The sequence below is a fragment of the Mustelus asterias genome, chromosome X, assembly GCF_964213995.1.
Source record: "Mustelus asterias chromosome X, sMusAst1.hap1.1, whole genome shotgun sequence".
NCBI lineage: Eukaryota > Metazoa > Chordata > Chondrichthyes > Carcharhiniformes > Triakidae > Mustelus > Mustelus asterias.
In genome coordinates, this window is record NC_135834.1 from 15,297,571 (window position 1) to 15,320,713 (window position 23,143).

General features: G+C 45.8%; 1 protein-coding gene across 2 annotated transcripts in view; it reads left to right on the forward strand.

The window, feature by feature from the left end:
* Window positions 1-23,143, forward strand: part of LOC144481817 (ceramide synthase 6-like) — a 97,304-nt gene that overhangs the window by 62,239 nt on the left and 11,922 nt on the right. For both annotated transcript variants that reach the window (XM_078200969.1, XM_078200970.1), the window contains 3 exons: window positions 5,750-5,878; window positions 13,383-13,489; window positions 20,652-20,808. In XM_078200969.1, the coding sequence (XP_078057095.1) occupies window positions 5,750-5,878; window positions 13,383-13,489; window positions 20,652-20,808 (393 nt within the window). The remainder of the gene's footprint in view (window positions 1-5,749; window positions 5,879-13,382; window positions 13,490-20,651; window positions 20,809-23,143) is intronic.

Genomic DNA, 23,143 nt, shown 5'->3' on the forward strand with positions numbered 1-23,143 from the left:
TTAAAGTGTTGGACACTGCACTCCCTTAACAAGTGTGTGCGCAAACTCTGGTTTGACAGCTTAAATTCCAAACAAATGTATTTTTCTCACTTTATTGTCTGGCCCTGAATCAAAATGACTCTTTTCTGCACAATGCAACAAGCAGCGATGCAGTTCAGGTTAAAATCAGCAGTGGCATACTCTTGAGTTTTGTCGTTAGCTATGAGGCTCACTTGAGGAAATTAGTGGTGTTTTTGAATACAACGTTCAGTAAATAAATTCTAGGAAGAGGATGGTTTGGAGTCTGTAACTCGATTGTAAATTAATTCCCCAATATATGTACTCCTGTGGATGTTAAACTTTGAAAGCCCTTTTCCTGATTAAAAATGTTTGATGAAATTCCCTGATGACTCCAGTTTAACCAGTGACTTGGTGAGTCGTGTTTGCCGGGAAGGCCTCTGGTTTGATCCGGACAAGTGCAAGGTGATGCATTTTGGTAAATCCAATTCGGGTGGGAGCTATAAAATAAATGGCAGAACCATCAGGAGCGCAGACACACAGAGATCTGGGAGTACAGATTCTTCAAAGTGGCAGCACAGGTGGTGAAGGCATATGGCATGCTTGCCTTCATCGGCCGGGGCATCGAGTATAAAAGTTGGCAGATTATGTTACAGTTGTATAGAATGTTGGTTCGGCCACATTTGGAATACTGTGTCCAATTCTGGTCACCACACTACCAGAAGGACGTGGAGGCTTTGGAGAGAGTGCAGAGGAGGTTTACCAGGATGTTGTCTGGTATGGAGGGTATTAGCTTTGAGGAGAGATTGAATAAACTGGGATTGTTCTCCCTGGAAAGATGGAGGATGAGGGGCGACCCGATAGAAGTTTATAAAATGGAGGGGTATCGATAGGGTGAACAGTTGGAAACTTTTTCCCAGGGCAGAAATGACAATTACAAGGGGGCACAAGTTAAAGGTAAGAGGGGAAAGATTCAGTGGAGATGTGTGGGGGAAGTTTTTTACAGAGGGTGGTGGGGGCCTGGAATGTGCTGCCAAGTGAGGTGGCTGAGTCAGATACGTTAGCGACATAAGATTTATCTGGATAGCCACGTGAACAGGTGGGGAATAGAGGGATACAGGCGGTTGGTCTAGATAGGACAACGTGATCGGCGCAGACTTGGAGGGCCGAAGGGCCTCTTCCTGTGCTGTACTGTTCTTTGTTCTTTGACACCTAGCCTGCACTGAATTTGTTGATCTCTGCAAAGATATATGCGCTTGACAAACCTTTTTGTGAGGTAACAAACATGAAGCAAAATGCAATGAACGCAGTGCCCATGAGCTTTTTAGGAAGACGAGGTTCCACGTGGGGAGATTATTATAGAAGATTAAGGCCTATAGAATTAGAGCAAGGATTACAATCTTGAGGGAAATGACATTTTTAAAAAGGGAGAACCACCGTAGATCTTAAGACAAATTTTCAATGGTTGGAGGTGGTAGGTACTAGAGTGATTTAAGGTTCAGTTCTGGGGCTGCTTTGGTTCATGGTGTACATCAATGATTTTGAGATGGACCTTTTGGCAGGTGATATGGAAACGAGGCAGAGCAAATGAAACCACAAAAGGATATTGATTGAAATGGGTAATTTGCATTTGTGTCTCAACCAATAATGGAAGTGGTTAAATGAAAAAAAAACTAGCAGCTTTTGGTTTGGAATAGTCTTGTGACCAGTCAGCTGCAGGTCATATGAATTTAATATTTGATTAAATTAATTATCTTGGCTCAAAATTGAAGACCATATGCAAGCCAAGTGATCTCTGCTCCAAAATCATCAAGTGTGTAACCTTCTGCTGTTCTTAGCTTCAAGCTGGTTGTGTCCTTTGAAAAGTACCTGGGTGTCGTTTAACATCTAATTAGTGCTAGTTGCTGTCAAATTAAGCTGATGTATCCAAACTTGGCTCGAGTCGAAATCCTCTCGATTGAAAGTGTTGTAATCAGTTAATATTTCTAATTTTGGTGCGGTGTGAATTTTATGTTTCCAAAGCAGATGAATTTAACGTGTAAAACCAAAAGTTCATAGAGCTTGATTACAAGTGACGTGCATCTAAAAACTGATCCTTTGTTAATATTTTATTTCTGTCCTTTTTAAAATAATTTCTCACTCCTTGAATTTCCCAGGGCTGTCCCAAGTTCTCTGCTGGTTCTCTGGTAACGAAAGCTACCCCCACAGAGTCTGAATCCTGGCAGCCAGCACAGGGAGTGTCTCTTTATTCCTTTTAATCCCAGTCTCCTCTTCAACTCTTCCCTCTTTTTCCACCTCCAACTCTTGAATGTGTCTGGTTCCTGCCTTCCTCCCCACAGACAATATGTTGTTTGCAGTTACAAGTGTGACCCAATGTGCTATACGGGATGAAGTGTGGGGTGAGATGATCTCCCAGTGATTGCTTGTATCTGGTAGCTTATATTGCACTAACAGTGTGAGTTGCTGCGATCTGGGTTATCCTTGAAATGGGGCGGGGGGGGGGGAATCTGGCACATGGCAATACAGTAAGAAGTCTCACAACACCAGGTTAAAGTCCAACCGGTTTATTTGGTAGCAAAAGCCACTAGCTTTCGGAGCGCTGCTCCTTCGTCTTTACCTGACGAAGGAGCAGTGTTCCAAAAGCTAGTGGCTTTTGGTACCAAATAAACCTGTTGGACTTTAACCTGGTGTTGTGAGACTTCTTACTGTGCTTACCCCAATCCAACGCCGGCATCTCCACATCATAACATGGCAATACAGCAGTTTTGCTCCCCGCCACCCTGTGCTGTGAAGGGGTGTTGGGTGAGTGCTCCCAAGACAGAGAAACTTATTTTTTCACCCACCAAACTTGCCTTTGCTCACCTCTTGCTCTAAAGCCAAGATGGAGAAATGATGAAGAGAAACATTGGTGAATATTTGAAGACCAGGTTAACCACTCTTCTGACTGGGGAAACAAGGCTTCATTTAAGAAAAATAATAGTAGAAAAAAATGTGATAATGTAGGAGAGCCCAACGAGGCAGACTGTAGGTGATTCTAGAGAGGGTGTCTCGCTGCCTTTATTGAGGAAAAGGAGCTTCTGAGATGAACTAGTCTTGTATAATCTTAAAAGAAAGTCCTCACTAATAGTACAGATCAGATGGGACATATTGGATGGCGTGCAAAAGTGTACATGTTGTAGATTGTTTTAAACTGCTGACAAACTCTTACTATTTCCACCTTCTGACTAATAAGCTGCACTTAAAATGCAGACAGAAAAAATCCCCTTTTTGTCGCAGGTACCTTGTGGCTGGTCACATTCCGATCCCTGCTATTTCTGTCTTGTACCTATTGTACCTCACCATTTCTGCAAGCTGCTGCCATTTCATGCTGACTGACTGTTTCATCTGCAGTTGACTGAACTGCTTCCTCTTGTTTTCTTTATTGCCGACATTTTTTTCCATTTCTGTCCATTCACTGCTGGCAGCCATGGTTGCCTGCAGTAACCGTGCTGTGCCTGACAGCTGGTTTAGGAGTCAGGGTTTCTGCAGTGTGCTCAGAGCTTTGTCCAGCATTCTTCCCATTCATGGTGTTCCCCTATTTATTTTATATTTAGCTTAATTACCTTCCTCTTTTCATCTTATCATGATATAAGGGCCTCTCTCAACTGTGAAAAGCTTAGATTTCTTATCGTATTCAGCTGCCTGGAAGCTGAAACCAATCATTACGCGATTGACAATGGCTATTTGAACTTTGACTGCAGCACGTTTGTATTTTCATTTACATTTTCTGAAGTTGCATACCTGGGAGAGGCATTTTCCTTTTTTGTACGGACTGGAGCAGTCAGCATATTTTTGAATTGATTTGTCACATGTATTGGGATACAGTGAAAAGTATTGTTTCTTGTGGGCTATACAGACAAAGCATATCGTTCATAGAGTACATAGGGGAGAAGGAAAGGAGAGGCTGCAGAATGTAGTATTACAGTTACAGATAGGGTGAGGAGAAAGATCAGCTTATCATAGGATATTCAAAAGTCTGATGGCAGCAGGGAAGAAGCTGTTCTCGAGTCGGTTTTCCTGACAGAAGAAGGTGGAAGAGAGAATGTCTGGGGTACGTGGGGTCCTTGATTATGCCGGCTGCTTTTCCAAGGCAGCGGGAAGTGTAGACTGAATCGATGGATGGGAGGTTAGTGTGTGTATTGAGTTGGAGGTTATGTATTTGTTCAGTTCGTGGCATTGCCATCAGTGGGAGGTGTCAAATAGGCGCTGGCTCTCTCCACCATCTCCCAGGCAGCATTGCAAAGACCCAGGGAAAGGTAATTTGTAGGTTAGCTCTCCCCTACATCCGGGGGGATCTGGTTCAGACAATGCTTTTAAACTGCTCTGCCTCTATTTTAAGTGGTTAACGCCTTTGCTAAAATAGATGGAGAAATTTTGGGCAAACATTTCTTGTGCCAGTAAGCCACGGTACAAATTCAGAGGCTCTGTGTAAATTGGACTGTGGCGAGAAAAAATACAGACTGGTGAAAGTTACCTCCAGCCCTCTCTTTGTGTAAGCCAAGAGAAGTCTTCTTGCTATTTCCAAGCCCTCCAGCTCTGCTTCATGGCTTCCTGTTGCAAAGTGGCACTAGTTCCTAGAGTCAAGTTCATATTTTGTTTTGGAAAAAATGAAAGCATTTTTAATCAGAGTCTTAATCGTTTTTCATCAAAAGATTGACTAAACCTCCCCTGCAGTCTTGTGGTTCTAATTGCACATGGTGCCATTATTGCTCATCTGAATAGAACTGTGATTTGAAAAAACAAAGACAAACTCTGAGGGAATGTGTTTTGTCATCTGAGTTGAAAAGAATTGCGTGAAAGCTGGAAATGAAACTAGCCATGCTGTAGATTCTTTTCGCAGAATCACAGAATTGTTGCAGTGCAAGAGGAGGCCATTTGGCCCATCGTAGAAGCCTTCTCGCAGCGAGGAGTAGTGAGAAAATGGTCCTTGTTTTGCTTCCCTTAGTCTACGTCAGCTGGCTGTTAGAATCCATCAATACAGAATAATGCTATTGAGACTAGCGGTTCCATAAATGCTGAGTTACCACATTTCCCTGTGCTTTCTTTTTGTTGAGGCTCTTGCCATAATTTTGATGGGTTGTTTTAGCTCGAGCTAGGAAGCCAGGAGTTTTAGTAAAACATTTTGGCCCCAGATTTGGTTTTTAAGTTGATAGCGATTTAAGATTTTAGCATTGCTGCTGCTGCTTGGTTTAATCTTTCTGATCTTGAACCATGTAAATGTCAGCAGCTTTTATTGAGTATGCTTGCATGTGCATGATACTATATGGGTTCTACTGTTGGAGTGAATCAAGTTACCCTTGTACGCTATATGGTCCACATGGTTTGCACTGGGATACATCTTGGGACAGACTCTCCACTGTGGGATGAATCTGGTTGTAATCCCTCATTTATTGTGTGCTATATTCTCTCTGCCAAATAGAACCAGTTAGTCAGCTGGTCCCAGACTGTCAGTAACCAGCCTCGAAAAGGTGTGTAGTAAGAATCCTGATTGTGCTTGTGTGACATGTCTGAAATGCTGCATGGAGAGAATCATACTCCTCTCGCCCACCCTCTGCCATGACTCCACGGTGTGTTATGTTGATGTCCAGAGTAAAGGTACAGCAGGAGGGAGAGAGAGAACCCAGCAGCGAGTGTAGGTCAGACCTGGTATGGTACCTGCACAAAGTGTTCAGTTGCTCATTAATTTGATACTCACTTTTTTTACCTTTTGCAGGACTTTCTTATTATGTTTCTCCATCACCTTGCGACAGTTGGATTAATTACATTTTCCTATGCCAACAACATGGTGCGAGTTGGGACACTCGTCATGTGCCTTCATGACGCATCTGATTTATTTTTAGAGGTGAGACGATTTGATTGCAGAGTGCAGCGGGAGTTATTGTCTGATAATCCCTTCTGGGTATTCGTAATTCTCCATATAAATGACACTGGCTATAAAGCCTCCTTGCATCAATGACGTTTGGTTTTTAATAAATTTACAGTAGCAATCGGAGTGCTTTTGGGCGGAGGGGTGTGGGAAGCACTGACAGTTGTTCTGACAGTTGTCAGCACAGCGCAAAACAAAAAAATTGCAAAGGAAACCCCCAAGTGAAAGTGTAAAGCTGTAAATTATCGAAGGAAGAGAAGCCCCATCAGTGTGAAATCTCATTTCATAATTCAGATAATGGTTATAAGCTGCTTGACACGCGATTGTGTGTGAATAGCAGCCTCTGATTTTGCCCACTCTTTTTAAAACCCCTCCGCTGCCACCTTTTCCAATATTAATAACCTGTTGAATGTAGGTGAGAGATTTCAGTTGTGCGTTAAATCTTTGTAAAATGAGCATCTTGGACTTGACGAAAAGTTTGGATTTGGCCTGTTAGCATCTTACACTGCGGGACCTGATTTAAAGTTTCCACTCGCCTCGGTCTGATTTTGAGACTTGTTTACTGTGTGCCAGAATCGACTAAACTTTGCCGGTATAAATAACTATGACCCTTGTCGTCCCTGTGCGCGCCCCCCCCCCCCTCTCTCGTATGATTTGGAGGACAATGTAGCTGGTCTGATTAGTAAGTTCCCAGACGACACAAAAATTGGTTGAGTTGCGGATAGTGAAGTGGATTGTCAGAGGATACAGCAGGATATAGACCAGTTAGAGACTTGGGTGGAGAAATGGCAGATGGAGTTTAATCCAGACAAGTGTGAGAGAATTCATTTTGGAAGGTCCGATGCATGTAGGAATTATACAGTAAATGGTAGAATCCTTAGGAGTATTGACAGGTAGAGGGATCTGGGCGTACATGTCCACTGATCACTGAAAGTGGCAGTGCAGGTGGATAAGGTAGTCAAGAAGGCATACGGCATGCTTGGCTTCATGGGTCACGGCATTGAGTTTAAAAATTGGCAAGTCATGTTGCAGCTGTACAGAACCTTAGGCCCCATTTGCAATATTGTGTACAATTCTGGTCGCCACACTACCAGAAGGATGTGGATGCTTTGAGGGTACAGAAGAGGTTTACCAGGATGTTGCCTGGTCTGGAGGGTATTAGCTATGAGGAGAGGTTGGGTAAATTCGATTTGTTCTCACTGGAATGGCGGAGGTTGAGGGGCGACCTGATAGAGGTTTACAAGATTATGAGTGGCATGGACAGAGTGGATAGTCAGATGCTCTTTCCAAGGGTAGACAAGTTAAGTACTGGAGGGCATAGGTTTAAGGTGCATGGGGGAAAGTTTAGAGGAGATGTGTGAGGCAGGTTTTTTACACAGAGGGTGGTGAATGTCTGGAATGCGCTGCCTGGGGAGGCAAGTACAATAGCGGCATTTAAGGGGCATCTAGATGAATACATGAATAAAAAGTTTATTGATTAGTCACAAGTAAGCTTGCATTCACACTGTAATGAAGTTACTGTGAAAATCCCCCAGCCACCACACTCTGGCGCCTGTTCGGGTACACTGAGGGAGAATTTAGCATGGCCAATGCACCTAACCAGCACGTCTTTAGACTGTGGGAGGAAACCGGAGCACCCGGAGGAAACCCACGCAGACATGGGGTGAACGTGTAAACTCCACACAGACAGTGACCCAAGCCAGGAATTGAACCCGGGTCCCTGGCGCTGTGAGGCAGCAGTGCTAACCACTGTGCCACCATGAATAGGATGGGAATGGTAGGATACAGTGCATGTAAGTGCATGAGGTTTTAGTTCAGGCAACCATCATGATCAGTGCAGGCTTGGAGGGCCGAAGGGCCTGTTCCTGTGCTGTACTTTTCTTTGTTCTTTGTCCAAGCCTGATGTGGGACTGTGGCAGGAGCCTTTGCTCTCTGCCTTTTTGTGGTGATGTGACTGAGATCTTGTGGGGTTGCAAATGCCAATTGGCAGAGCCTGTTTTGAGGCAGAGTACACGACAGCTTGAAATAATCCCTTCTGATGGACCTTGGCGTGGGCCGTGCTGGAGAAAGCAGCAACCAGCCAATGCTTGACATTGAACATTCTCACTCTACTTTTCAAGGTCCTTTCAGCTCTGTGCCCCGAGGTTGAGATTCTTTTTAACCGTGCCCTGGTGAGCTCTAAATAGGATACAAAGAACAAGAACAAAGAACAGTACAGCACAGGAAACAGGCCCTTCGGCCCTCCAAGCCTGTGCCGCTCCTTGGTCCAACTAGACCAATTGTTTGTATCCCTCCGTTCCCAGGCTGCTCATGTGACTATCCAGGTAAGTCTTAAACGATGTCAGCGTGTCTGCCTCCACCACCCTACTTGGCAGCGCATTCCAGGCCCCCACCACCCTCTGTGTAAAAAACGTCCCTCTGATGTCTGAGTTATACTTCGCCCCTCTCAGCTTGAGCCCGTGACCCCTCGTGAACGTCACTTCTGATCTGGGAAAAAGCTTCCCACTGTTCACCCTATCTATCCCCTTCATAATCTTGTACACCTCTATTAGATCTCCCCTCATTCTCCATCTTTCCAGGGAGAACAACCCCAGTTTACCCAATCTCTCCTCATAGCTGAGACCCTCCATACCAGGCAACATCCTGGTAAACCTTCTCTGTACTCTCTCTAATGCCTCCACGTCCTTCTGGTAGTGCGGCGACCAAAACTGGACGCAGTACTCCAAATGTGGCCTAACCAGCGTTCTATACAGCTGCATCATCAGACTCCAGCTTTTATACTCTATACCCTGTCCTATAAAGGCAAGCATACCATATGCCTTCTTCACCACCTTCTCCACCTGTGTTGCCACCTTCAAGGATTTGTGGACTTGCACACCTAGGTCCCTCTGTGTTTCTATACTCCTGATGACTCTGCCATTTATTGTATAACTCCTCCCTACATTATTTCTTCCAAAATGCATCACTTCGCATTTATCCGGATTAAACTCCATCTGCCACCTCTCCGCCCAATTTTCCAGCCTATCTATATCCTGCTGTATTGCCCGACAATGCTCTTCGCTATCCGCAAGTCCAGCCATCTTCGTGTCATCCGCAAACTTGCTGATTACACCAGTTACACCTTCTTCCAAATCATTTATATATATCACAAATAGCAGAGGCCCCAGTACAGAGCCCTGCGGAACACCACTGGTCACAGACCTCCAGCCGGAAAAAGACCCTTCGACCACTACCCTCTGTCTCCTATGGCCAAGCCAGTTCTCCACCCATCTAGCCACTTCTCCTTGTATCCCATGAGCCTTAACCTTCTTAACCAACCTGCCATGTGGGACTTTGTCAAATGCCTTACTGAAATCCATATAGACGACATCCACGGCCCTTCCTTCATCAACCGTTTTTGTTACTTCCTCAAAAAACTCCACCAAATTTGTAAAGCACGACCTCCCTCTTACAAAACCATGCTGTCTGTCACTAATGAGATTGTTCCTTTCTAAATGCACATACATCCTGTCTCTAAGAATCCTCTCCAACAACTTCCCTACCATGGACGTCAATCTCACCGGCCTATAATTTCCTGGGTTATCTCTGCTACCCTTCTTAAACAACGGGACCACATTCACTATCCTCCAATCCTCAGGGACCTCACCCGTGTCCAAAGAAGCGACAAAGATTTCCATCAGAGGCCCAGCAATTTCATCTCTCGTCTCCCTGAGCAGTCGAGGATAGATGCCATCAGGCCCTGGGGCTTTGTCAGTTTTAATGTTCCCTAAAAAACCTAACACTTCCTCTCTTGTAATGGAGATTTTCTCTAACGGGTCAACACCTCCCTCCGAGACACTCCCGGTTAACACGCCCCTCTCCTTCGTGAATACCGATGCAAAGTATTCATTTAGGATCTCCCCTATTCCCTTGGGTTCTAAGCATAATTCCCCTCCTTTGTCCCTGAGAGGTCCGATTTTCTCCCTGACAACTATTTTGTTCCTAACGTATGAATAGAATGCCTTAGGATTCTCCTTAATCCTGCCTGCCAAGAACATCTCGTGACCTCTTTTTGCCCTTCTAACTCCCCGTTTGAGTTCTTTCCTACTCTCTCTGTATTCCTCCAGAGCTCCATCTGTTTTCTGTTGCCTGGACTTAACGTACGCCTCCCTTTTCATTTTAATCAGATCCTCAATTTCCCTGGTTATCCACGGCTCTCGAATCCTACCTTTCCTATCTTTCCTTTTTACAGGCACATGCCTATCCTGCAGCCTTATCAATAGTTCCTTAAAAGACTCCCACATGCCAGACGCGGACTTACCCTCGAACATCCTCTCCCAATCAACATCCACCAATTCCTGCCTAATCCGGCTATAGTCAGCCTTCCCCCAATTTAGCACCCTGCCCATAGGACAGCACTCATCCTTGTCCATTACTATCCTAAAGTTAACAGAGTTGTGGTCACTATTTGCCACATGTTCCCCTACCGAAACTTTGACGACCTGACCGGGCTCATTTCCCAGAACTAGGTCCAGTATAGCCCCCTCTCTAGTCGGGCTATCTACATACTGTTCCAAAGAACCTTCCAGTACGCATTTTACAAATTCCTCCCCGTCCGGACCCCCAGCTCTAAGCACTTTCCAGTCTGTGCCAGGGAAATTAAAGTCCCCCACTACAACAACCCTATTTTTTCTGCACCTATCCAGAATCTCCTGACATATCCTTTCCTCCACTTCCCGTGGGCTGTTGGGTGGTCTGTAGTACACCCCCAGCATAGTGACTGCACCCTTCCTGTTTCTGAGTTCCACCCACAGCGACTCAGTACATGACCCCTCTAAGTTGTCTACCCTCTGCACCGCGGTAATATGCTCCTTAACTAATATCGCTACTCCCCCACCTTTTTTAGCCCCTCCTCTGTCTCGCCTAAAACACTTATACCCCGGAATATTCAGCTGCCAGTCCTGTCCTTTTAACCAAGTTTCCGTCACCGCAACCACATCCAAATTCCGCATAAGCATTAAGGCCCTAAGTTCATCTGTTTTACCCGTTACGCTCCTCGCATTGAAGCAGATGCACTCCAGACCTCCAGGCCCACTCGGGTCATCCTCCTCCAGAGTGCTCCTCTTCTTAGCTAGCCTTGCCCTGGCCCCCAGCTCAACCCCAGCCTCAGTATTTACTGACCTACTGTTTTGTTCCCCACCCTCCTGCCACACTAGTTTAAATCCTGCCGAAACACTCTAGCAAAGCTCCCAGCCAGGATATTTGCTCCCTTTCAGTTAAGGTGTAACCCATCCTTTCTGTATGAGTATAAACAGTTTCCGTTTAGCTTCTTTTCATTTCATTGATGAAATGATGGGTAACTGAGCTCAAAGGGTTAAATAACACACACACCAGTGAGGGCTGGCATTCTTCCAGAAATCATCATTGGCTGTCTCGCTAAACATGATGTGGAGATGCCGGCGTTGGACTGGGGTAAACACAGTAAGAAGTTTAACAACACCAGGTTAAAGTCCAACAGGATTATTTGAATTCCCACTCACCTGAAGAAGGGGCTCAGAGCCTCGAAAGCTTGTGTGGCTTTTGCTACCAAATAAACCTGTTGGACTTTAACCTGGTGTTGTTAAACTTCTTACTCTCGCTAAACGCCAGTGTTACTGAAGGGTATTCCTGCTCTGTCACTGCTGTGCCAGGCTTGGTGCAGGTATGAAGGACTGCTGCCTAACTTGAATCCAGAGTGGAAAATCTACAACAGCAAGCAGATTGAACATTCTGCCCCCACTCCTCCATTTATCTTGGGCATGGGCAGCAGGGTGGCACAGTGGTTAGCACTGCTGTGCCTCAGCGCCAGGGGCCTGGGTTCAATTCCGGCCTCAGGTCACTGTCTGTATGGAGTTTGCACATTCTCCCCGTGTCTGTGTGGGTTTCGTCCCACAGTCCAAAGATGTTCCGGTTAGGTGGATCGGCCATACTAAATTGACCCTTAGTGTCAGGGGGATTAACAGGGTAAATATGTGGGGTTACGGGAATAGGGCCTGGGTGGGATTGTGGTCTGTGCAGGCTTGATGGGCCGAATGGCCTCCTTCTGCACTGTAGGGATTCTATGAATGTGCATTAGACAAGTGGCTGAAGATTGGTGGGATCGCTGCACAGGGGCTGGGGAAGTATCGATTTGGTCCAACACTGCAGGGCTGGGGAGAGGCGAGACCATTAAGGCATTCCAATTTTGAGGCTGGAAATGGTGTAGTTTGTGTGGGTGAATGGTGTGTCCCAAGGTGTTTGTAGTTAGCACTGTTCCATTTGTTGCAACACCGACAGGTCCACAATTGAATCTTTTTTTGGCAATTTGCTGTGTTGATGAGGTTATTAGTGATTTGCCTTAACTGTGACTGTTGGACTTTGAGCGCTTGTGCAGCTGCTTGATGCAGAGATCAGACAGAGAAAGAATCGCTTCCCCTCTGCCAAGATGTTGCCTTGCAGAGACTCGCATTGCTGTAGGCTGAAGAGGTGAGGTAGTTTTCCCTCTCGCTCGCCCCTCGAGGTTCACATCTCCTGAATCCGGAAAATCGCAATATTTGTGGGAAGCTCCTGACTTGCTTTCTTGAGGTTTAAATTTTTAGCATCATTCATCAAACTTGCCTTTGGAAGATGGTCGCGATGGTGTTAAAATGTCTTGCTGCCTTTCTTCCCCCACCCACCCTTAGAATCATAGAATCCTACAGTGCAGAAGGAGGCCATTCGGCCCATTGAGTCTGCACCGACCACAATCCCACCCAGGCCCTACCCCCGTGCGTTTACCCGAGCTAGTCCCCCTGACACTAAGGGGCAATTAACATGGTCAATCCACCTAACCCGCACATCTTTGGAGTGTGGGAGGAAACCCACGCAGACACAGGGCGAACGTGCAGACTTCGTACAGACAGTACCCTGGAGAGAGGATTAAGCACAGGTTAAAGAGATGTGAATTGTCTCAAGCCAGGACAGTTAGTGAGATTTTGCAACCCCAGACACTCATGTCACACTATCTGTAACCCCCATGACTTGCCTGGGGTTGCAAAATCTCACTAACTGTCCTGGCTGGAGACAATACACATCTCTTTAACCTGTGCTTAACCCTCTCTCCACTCACATTGTCTGTACCTTTAAGACTGGATTACCTGTAAAGACTCGCATTCCAACCATTATCTTGTAAATTGAGTCTGTGTCTATATATACCCTGTTTGTGAACACAACTCGCCACTCACCTGATGAAGGGGCAGTGCTCCGAAAGCTCGTGCTACCAAATAAACCTGTCGGACTTTAACCTGGGGTTGTGAGACTTCTTACTGTGCCCACCCCAGTCCAACGCCAGCATCTCCACATCTAGTAAACAGAAAAGAGGGTAACGTTATTTCAACGGTTGGAGAAGCTGGATTGATTTTTATTTTTGTTGTGATGATTTTCTAAGATGGTCTTGATTTCATCTCTTTCTTCACATGAGCTCTTTTGCTGTTTCTCCTTACAGGCTGCTAAATTAGCCAATTATGCCAAGTATCAAAGACTTTGCGACTCATTATTTGTGATATTTGGTTTTGTCTTCGTCGGCAGTAGACTTGGACTTTACCCGTTCTGGTGAGTAAAAGCCACAAACGGCAGTGGATCTCAAAATTGGACACTGACGGGCGGGGTGGTGACTGGTGATGGGCAAGCTGGCGATGGGTGGGGTGGGCTGGTGACGGGCAAGGTGGGGTGGTGGCTGGGGGAAGGTCTTGGATATTCTGCTTTTCTACATTTGTCTTGCAAGCGTGGTACTGTATTTCATCATAGAATCCCTACAATGCAGAAGGAGGCTATTCGGCCCATCGAGTCTGCACCGACCACGATCCCACCCAGACCCTATCCCCATAACCCCATGCATTTACCCTAGCTAGTCCCCCTGATACTAAGGGGCAATTTACCACGGCCAATCCACCTAACCCGCACATCTTTCGGACTGTGGGAGGAAATCGGAGCATCCGGAGGAAACCCACTCAGACACGGGGAGAAGGTGCAAACTCCACACAGACAGTGATCCAAGCTGGGAATCGAACCCGGGTCCCTAGTGTTGTGAGGCAGCAGTGCTAACCACTGTGCCGCCTCTTCAGTATTTCTTATGCTGAATAGTGATTTCTTGCATTTCCAGTGTTGTTTCCCTTGCTGGGTAGCTTGACAGAAGTTTGAAAAGCTACTGGCTTAGTGTGAATTCCATATTTGTTTACCTGGATCTTTTTTTAAAAAACTTATATGGCTGACTTCAATTTTTATATCCAAGGGACATCATAACTGAAAAGAAATGGTTGAGAACTGTGCCCATCTTGTGAATTAGTCCAGTAAAGATCTGGGAGGATCTGGGAGAAAGTTTTTGTTCTAGAGTACTAAATGTGTGACAATACAGGGAAATGCTGCCAAGGCTGCCTCTTCATCAATGATCGCCCTCTAGAACTGCAGAGGGCTCCAATTCTCTGTAAAATGAAGTCATCTCTGGGACCTAGGGTATTAAACGAGATGGCAGCAGAAATAGTGGACTCATTGGTCATATTGGGGAAGCAGGGGGGCTGCAGAAAGATTTGGACAGGTTAGGAGAGTGGGCAAAGAAGTGGCAGATGGAATACAATGTGGAAAAGTGTGAGGTTATGCACTTTGGAAGGAGGAATGGAGGCACAGACTCTTTTCTAAATGGAAAAATGCTTAGGAAATCAGAAACACAAAGGGACTTGGGAGTCATTGTTCAAGATTCTCTTGAGGTTAATGTGCAGGTTCAGTTGGCAGTTAGGAAGGCAAATGCAATGTTAGCATTCATGTCGAGAGGGCTATAATACAAGAGCAGGGATGCACTTCTGAGGCTGTATAAGGCTCTGGTCAGACCCCATTTGGAGTATTGTGAGCAGTTTTGGGCCCCATATCTAAGGAAGGATGTGCTGGCCTTAGAAAGGATCCAGAGGAGGTTCACAAGAATGATCCCTGGAATGAAGAGCTTGTCGTATGAGGAACGGTTGAGGACTCTGGGTCTGTACTCGTTGGAGTTTAGAAGGATGAGGGGGGATCTTATTGAAACTTCGAGGATACTGCGAGGGCCTGGATAGAGTGAACATGGGGAGGATGTTTCCACTAGTGGGAAAAACTAGAACCAGAGGGCACAACCTCGATCCTTTAAAACGGATGAGGAGGAATTTCTTCAGCCAGAGAGTGGTGAATCTGTGGAACTCTTTGCCGCAGAAGGCTGTGGAGGCCGGGTCATTGAGTGTCTTTAAGACAGAGATAGATATGTTCTTGATTAATAAGGGGATCAGGGATTATGGGGAAAAGGCAGGAGAATAGGGATGAGAAAAATATCAGCCATGATTGAATGGCGGAGCAGACTCGATGGGCCGAGTGGCCTCATTCTGCTCCTATGTCTTATGGTTGTGATATTTCAAAATTCCTTGGATTCTGGTAAGTCCCGGTGGATTGGAAACACGTTTATGTGACGCCCTTATTCAAAAAGGGAGAGAGGCAAAGGAAACTATAGGCCAGTTAACTTGACCTCTGGTGGGGAAGTTACTGGAATCAATCATTGAGGAGGAGATGACTGAACATTTGGAAAGACTAAGCTCAATCCACCATTGTCCGCATGGTTTTATGAAGGGTAAGTCATGCTTGACAAACTTGCTTGAGTTCTTTGAGGACATAACCAGCACGGTGGATAGTGGGGAACCTGTGGATGTGATATATCTGGACTTCCAGAAGGTGTTTGACAAGGTGCCGCATAAAAGGCTGATCCAGAAGGTGAGATCGCAGGCGATTGGGGGTAGAGAACTGGCTTGGATTGAGGATTGGCTGACTGACAGAAAGAAGAGGGTCGGGATAAATGGGTCCTTCTCTGGCTGGCGAAATCTAATTATCGGGGTGCCGCAGGGGTCAGATCTCGGACCTCAACTGTTTACAATCTATATAAATGATCTGCAAGCAGGGACAGAGTGTAACATTGCGGTTAGTGTAAATTCGTGGATGATACTAAAATAGGTGGGAAAGCAGGCAGTGAAGAGGGTATAAAGAGTTTACAGACGGATATGGATAGGCTAGGAGAATGGGCCAAAATTTGGCAGATGGAGTTTAATGTGGGGAAGTGTGAGGTTATCCATTTTGGCAGAAAAAATAGGCAAATTATTACCTAAATGGAAAGCAGATTCAAAATGTGTCCGGGCAGAGGGATCTGGGTGTCTGTGTTCATGAATCGCAGAAAGTCAGTATGCAGGTACAGCATGTAATAAAAAAGAAATGGGATGTTGGCATTTATTGCGAAGGGACTGGGGTATAAAAGTAGAGAAGTGTTGTTGCTATTGTATAGGGTGTTGGTGAGACCACATCTGGAGTATTGTGTCCAGTTTTGGTCTCCTTATTTGAGGAAGGATGTGGCGGCATTGGAGGCAGTTCAGAGGAAGTTCACCAGATCGATTCCGGGGATGAAAGGATTGACGTACGAGGAAAGGATTAAACAGTTTGGGCTTATCCTTCTGAACTCCAGCGAGTATGAGAGGGGATCTGATCAAAGTATATAAAATACTAAAAGGGATTGATAAAATAAACGTCGATCAAGGGTGGAATTTTCCCGTCCCACTCCCTATGGGAATCATAGCCGGTGGGGGGGGAACACAGACCATGGAAAGGTCTGTCGACCTCGGGCAGGATTTCCCGGTCTTGGGGCGAGCATAGCCGGAAAATCCCGCCCCAAATTTTTCCTCTTATGGGCCAATCTAGAACAAAAGATTGTAGGTTGAGAGGCGGTAGATGTAAAACTGAGATGGGGAGGAACTACTTCTGGCAGAGGGTGGTGAGTTTGTGGAATTCACTCCCCATGGCACAGTGGAGTCTGAATCATTGAATGGTTTCAAGAAGGACATAGATATATCTTCTCATTTTTAAAAAAGGGATGTGGGGAACAGGTGGGAAGGTGGATTTGAGAACCGGGAGAGATCAGCTGTGATCTGACTGAATGGCGGGATAGGCTCGAAGGGCTGAATGGCCTACTTCTGCTCCTTATTCCTATGTACATATGTGTATTTGAGGCAAATCACTACAGAAGTCTTCACTGGCAGAAAGTCGCTGTTGACCTAATTCAGGGCAGCTTCCCCTCAGGATTTCCCAGTCTCTTAAAAATGATCTTTACTGGTGGCGTAGAGGATTCTTATCAGAATCTCAGTCTTTACCTGCTGCATAGCGTAGCCATGGAGTACAGCATCGCTGAAATGTGTGCCGCTGCTTATTTTTAACTTGCTCAACAACTGGGTGTCCACACAGCCCCTTTGGGTTTGCAAATGTCAGTAACGTTTACCTGACTATGGTGGACACTGAAGGCAAAGCCAGTTTCCTGACCAAGCTGGATGTACTAGATTCCCCCCCCTTCAGGCTATACAACACATGCTATGGATTGACCTGCGTCCAGCAGCTGTCTACACTGTAACCAACAAAAAGCAACTGTTAATTGAAACAAGCCAGTGTGTGCTGTGCTGCAGGCAGGCAGGCCATGAACTGTGTATAACTGTATGTAAGCTTTTTTTCTTTGTGGTTTGATGTTGTAGCTTTGCAGCAAGTTGCTCGTCCATCTTAATTTCTGTTTAATTTGAATGCTGTATGTGTGCCTCGGTGAATTTGAGGCACTGCCCCAAGTGGCTATTCCAAGGTTGAAAAGCCTAAAATTACTCAGCAGCCAAGTGTGGGCCAAGCAAGTGAGTGTTGTTGGACTTTTCAACTGTGGAAGACATCATAAGGGTGGTGTCTCATTGTTCGCCCACATACAGTAGGTCACAAATAGCTGTCAGGAACAGTAACACCTGCCCCTCATTGTTAGTCTAGCTGCAGTCAGCTAGTACAGACTGTGAATCAAAGCTGATAGCCGGAATTTTCTTGCCTCGCCTGCCTGGGAAATGAGGTGGGTGAGGCTCCGAACGGAATTCTCCGTTGGCCTCGGGCGGGATTTTACGAGCCTCGCCTGGGTGAGCTAGTAAAATCCCGGCTGACATCTCGGATCTGTATTGTTTAATGCCATCATTTAGATAGGAAAACTGACTCTTAACACAGTCCAACACAGCAATTGGCCCAGAGACCTTCACCTGATTCCACCCTGTCTCAGCGCCTCTGCTGCTGCTGAAACCTACTGTAAGCTCTAGACTTGGCTATTCGAACCTGCTTCTGGCTGGCTTTCCACTCTCCGTAAACTTGCTGTTGTCTAATATTCTGCTGTCCACCCTGTACTCGGACCATACCCGTACTTGCTGACTTGTCCTACCGTCCACCCTAACTCTCTCTGTCCACCCTGTACTCTATTGTACCCGTACTTGCTGACTTGGCTCCAAATTAAGCAATATCTCTTTTTAAAAATTCTCAATCTTGTTTTCACATACCTCCACAGCCTCACTCCTGACCAGCTGCAGGCATGCAATTGCGAAATGGCAAGATACGCAAACTAAAGATTTGACTGAGAAATTGGTGAAAATTAACTCTGACGTTTGGATTGTTTGCGACCGATGGAACTAATAGTTCATTGGCATGGGTGATAGAACTCTGTTCCCACAGGCATTGTTTTGTATCTATAAAAATAAGCTTGCATATGTTCACACCAACAATCCAGATGGGTACAAGGAAGGAAATGACCATTTGCATATCATCCAAACAATGGCTCATTTATACCGTGCAAGTAAAAAGGGAGGGTCAAAGTGCCTGCATCATGAGTTCTGGATGCTTCATTCAGTTTCTCCTATTGTGTTATCCTGCTGAGATGTGTTGCTGGATGGATAAGTGACGTGTAATGCTGAGGAGCTTGGAATGGAGACTTGAGCCCACACCTTGCCTCTCCTGTGCCAACACGTCTTCATGTTTTCTTCAATGCAGCACTTGGGATTTACGGGCTTTGAGGAATACGCAGGTGAACAATCCTGAACCCTTTTAGCAATTGCAGCTTTGGCAACAAATAACATTCTCTGCTGGTTTTTTGACTTGTTAATCTGGCTGGTTCTAGTCCCGATTGGTTTTGGCTGCATTTAAATATGGCAGCACTTTGAGTTATTCTCTGGAAATGTCTCTGACATCCTGTTTATTCCTGAAAAGATCGGACTTTTTAAAGTTGGAATTGTCCTTCAAATGAAAGGAAGTGATGCTGTTGCCAGGTGTTTTTTTATATTTTAAAAGAAACTTCAACCCCTGGGGCGGCACGGTGGCGCAGTGGGTTAGCACTGCTGCCTCACAGCGCCAGGGACCCGGGCTCGATTCCCGGCTCGGGTTACTGTCTGTGTGGAGTCTGCACGTGTTCTCTGTGTCTGTGTGTGGGTTTCCTCCGGGTGCTCCAGTTTCCTCCCACAGTCTGAAAGACATGCTGGTTAGGTGGATTGGCCGTGCTAAATTCTCCCTCAGTGTACCTGAACAGGCGCCGGAGTGTGGGGATTTTCACAGTAACTTCATTGAAGTGTTAATGTAAGCTGACTTGTGACACTGATAAATACACTTTACCAACGCTTCAAAGATGCTTGTGTAAGTCCAGCCCTAAATAGGGATCATTCTTGTGTGTCCTGGAATCCAAACAACTGGGGTGAACTTCAACCGAGTCTCAGAGCTGACTAGCTGGGAACGACCTGGCAGGGTTGGCAGTGCTGAGTTCCTAGCCTGTAACGTAATTTCCAGCATTCATTCAATTCCGGGCCTCTGCAAATGGTAAACAGACAGGCAGACCCTTTGTGACTTTAAAGGGACCCTGGGAGTGTTAAGGTCTCTCCAAACAGCTGGAACATTAGCCTCCATTACAAACACTGCTGGAAATCTGAAATTTCAAACCAAAAGATGCTAGAAATACTCAAGCCAGTTAGACAGCATCTGTGGAGAGAGAAGGGCAGTTAATATTTCCGATCCATGACTTTCCGTCAGAATTGGGTGTGTTTTTAGCAAGTACAGAGGCAGGGAGAGGGGGTGAGGAGGAGGAGGGAACAGAACAAAAGGTGGGGTGGATGTTCAGAGAGATTAAATGATACTGGATGATCATGCAAAGAAAAAGGGTTGTAACAGGCGAGTAGAGACCAAGGATGGGTCTGGAGGAGGTGTGAATAGGGAAAGTGGAGTCATCACAAAACTTGTCTGAAAAAATAATAGGCTGGTTATGACTTGACATTGTTGAGCTCTGAGTCTGGAAGGCTGTATGGTGCCCAATAGCAAGATGAGGTGCTGTACCTAACACAGCAGAAGGCCGAGGACAGAGGTGTCAGTACAGCAGAGATTTAAAATGTCCAGCACCATTAGGGGGGTCAGGCTTGCAGACGGAGTGGAGGCGTTCCACCAAGCGGTCACCTCGTCTGCATTTGGTCTCCCCTATTCCTGTAAATCACTTTTTTTTATCTCTGAATGTTTGGGGACCTGGGACATTGCAAAGAGAGGAGGTAACAGGGAAGGCGCTGCATCACCAGTGCTTGTGTTGGAATGGGAGAGGCTGATTGGGATAGCCAGAGTGTCATGGAGAGAATGGTCCCGAATGCTGGCAGGGGTGATGTGTTTGGAGGTGGGATTATAGTGGAGGATGATTGTTTGAATACAGAAGTTATTGGGATGGGAAGGGAGGACAAGGGGACCCTATCTTAGTTCTGGGAGAGGGAGGGGGTGGAAGGAATGTGGGGAGGTGGAGTGGATATGGTCAAGATCCCGGTCAAACCGTCTGCTGAGGGAAAAGCTCTTCCTTGTACGCTGGAGAGTGTTTATAAAAATGAAGGTTGATTTCTGTTTTTCTTTTCAATTTCAGGATTTTAAACACAACGCTGTTTGAAAGTTGGGAGATCATTGGGCCATATCCAAGCTGGTGGTTCTTCAATCTGCTGTTACTAACACTACAGGTTCTACACTGTATCTGGTCATACCTCATTATATGCATCGCATATAAAGCTATCGTCAAGGGAAAGGTAATTTTAAAACCCTTACAAATTGACAATGTTCAGCTGCCAGTTGCGAGAATCGGTGAATCAAACTCCCAGGTGGTGAGAAAGGAGGAAGAACAAAAAAAATGTGTTTGCGTTGGTTTTCACTGCAAGCATTTCTTTTGAAATGCACTGGCTGTGGACTTTTCCACTTTCTCCACTCATAGCCAAACCAATAAACTTTGAACCAGAGTAATGGTAGCCTGATTATAAACTGAATGTTTTGAGGGTATATTGCATTATGAAGGTTAAGAACACTGGCCTTTAATGACCAAAAAGTCAATTAATTTTCAGTGGTAACGTCATTTGTGAAATCTTTCCCCTGTTTGAGGTGATGCGAACCTGCCTTTGTGCATTTCTGGGTGAAATCTGCCCTCCTGGAATCATGTGACCCAATTCTGATACGGATTTAAATGTTGGAGGCTTTGGGCTTTATGATCAAGTGTTTTCCGGTATTTTGATACAAACTCGGCCTTTAGCAGCTGCGTCACATGACTGAGAAACTGCACCTTGTTTTATTTTGGGAGGGGTGAATTCCTCATTGAAACCAGTCTGCAACTTGAGGGCATACTCTCCATTAGTGTCACAAGTGGGCTTGCATTAACACTGCAATGAAGTTGCTGTGAAAATCCCCTAGTTGCCACACTCCTGTTCGGGTACACTGAGGGAGAATTTAGCATGGCCAATCCACCTAACCAGCACGTCTTTCGGACTGTGGGAGGAAACCGGAGCACCCGGAGGAAACCCACGCAGACACGGGGAGAATTTGCAGACTCCACACAGACAGTGACCCAAGTCGGGAATCGAACCCGGGTCCCTGGCACTGAGGCAGCAGTGCTAACCACTGTGCCACCCTATGCCTCCATGCGAGACAGTCAGACGCTCTAACAAAGTTAGCCAAGCCTCGTCTTGTTCTTCGGAGTCGCATTTGTGATCTGATTCCTGCCACAAAGCTGCGATACTGGAAAGAGAACAAAACAAAAGCTGGAAATGCTCAGCAGATCTGATGGCATCTGTGGTGAGAGAAACTGAGTAAACACCTCGGGTCGATGCCCCTTCATCACAACATCATATTCCTAATGAAAGCCCGTTGCCCTGAAGCATTAATAATTTCTCTCCACAGATGCTGCCAGACCTGCTGGGTTTTGGCAGCTTTTTTAAAAATTTCTTCAACTGCTGGAAATCTGCAAGATACTTTTTGTGTCTCGATCCTGGAGAACTGTTTTACCCATTCCTGACCTGTGTCTTCCTTCAGGAGAGATGAGAGGAAAGACACCAGCTCTCTGGTAACATGAACCTGGATCTGACCCCTCAAATCTTCCCCGTCACAATTCACAGCAGAGCACCACAGCCACATTGACTGTTCCACATCTGTTTACTCTATTCCACTATTCTTTCTTCATTCTGCTTTTAAATCTGCCAAGTGGATCAAGTCTTTTTGTGTGGTGGTGTTGAATCCATTACACAAACACAGATGCCCAAATTTTCTTGCATTCCAATGGCATCAAAGATGGGATTGGAAGTCTCTGAGCTGTATTGAAATGGTCAGAGGGTCTGTGTGTGCCTGTGTGCCCGCGTCTTGTGTCTGTGTGCATGTGTGTGTGCGTGCGCACATCGTGTCTGTGTTGCGCGCGTCTTGTGTCTGTCTGTGTGTATATATGTGTGCATGTCTGTCTCACTTGCGTGCCACTCTTCCCCCTCTAACTATTTGGAGGGCTTGTTTTTGCTTAATGACTTTCGATTACAATTTTGGGTGACCATGGGTTATGTTTTGATGTGGCCAGAGTCGGCGTCAGTTACAGAATTTGTTTTCAGTCCCTGGAAGGTAAGAGTTTTCACAGTGAAATGTGGGAAGAGTGGAAGCTGTAAGAAAGTGATTGTGATGGTGAGTGAATGAATAATGTGGCAGCTGTGTTTGCAGGTGGTGCTGTAGCCACAGCTGTTGTTGGTGTTCTCTTTCTCCTCTGTGTCTCAAACAGTCGAAACTGAAGAAGAGTTTCTTGTCGAGCTTTTCTGTGGTACAGGATTTGGTTTCATTTTGTTTCTGTTTTTTTTCCTCCCTTGTGTTTCGTACTTTCTGTCTCTGTACGCCGGGAAGTGGGACCTTTTGCTTGTAAGTGTTGCAACTGTTGGAGTCAGTAATCCAACCCTTTCCCTGATTATTTCTCTCTGCAACTCTTTCTGCTTTGCATGGTATCCTAATTGGAATGCTCTACTGTGCCATTGCTCCCTTTGCTTTGCATGGTCTTAACAGCCTGAGATAATAGTTACCAATATACTGTACAATAAAAGGCTGTGATTATTGCCACTCAATAACGTG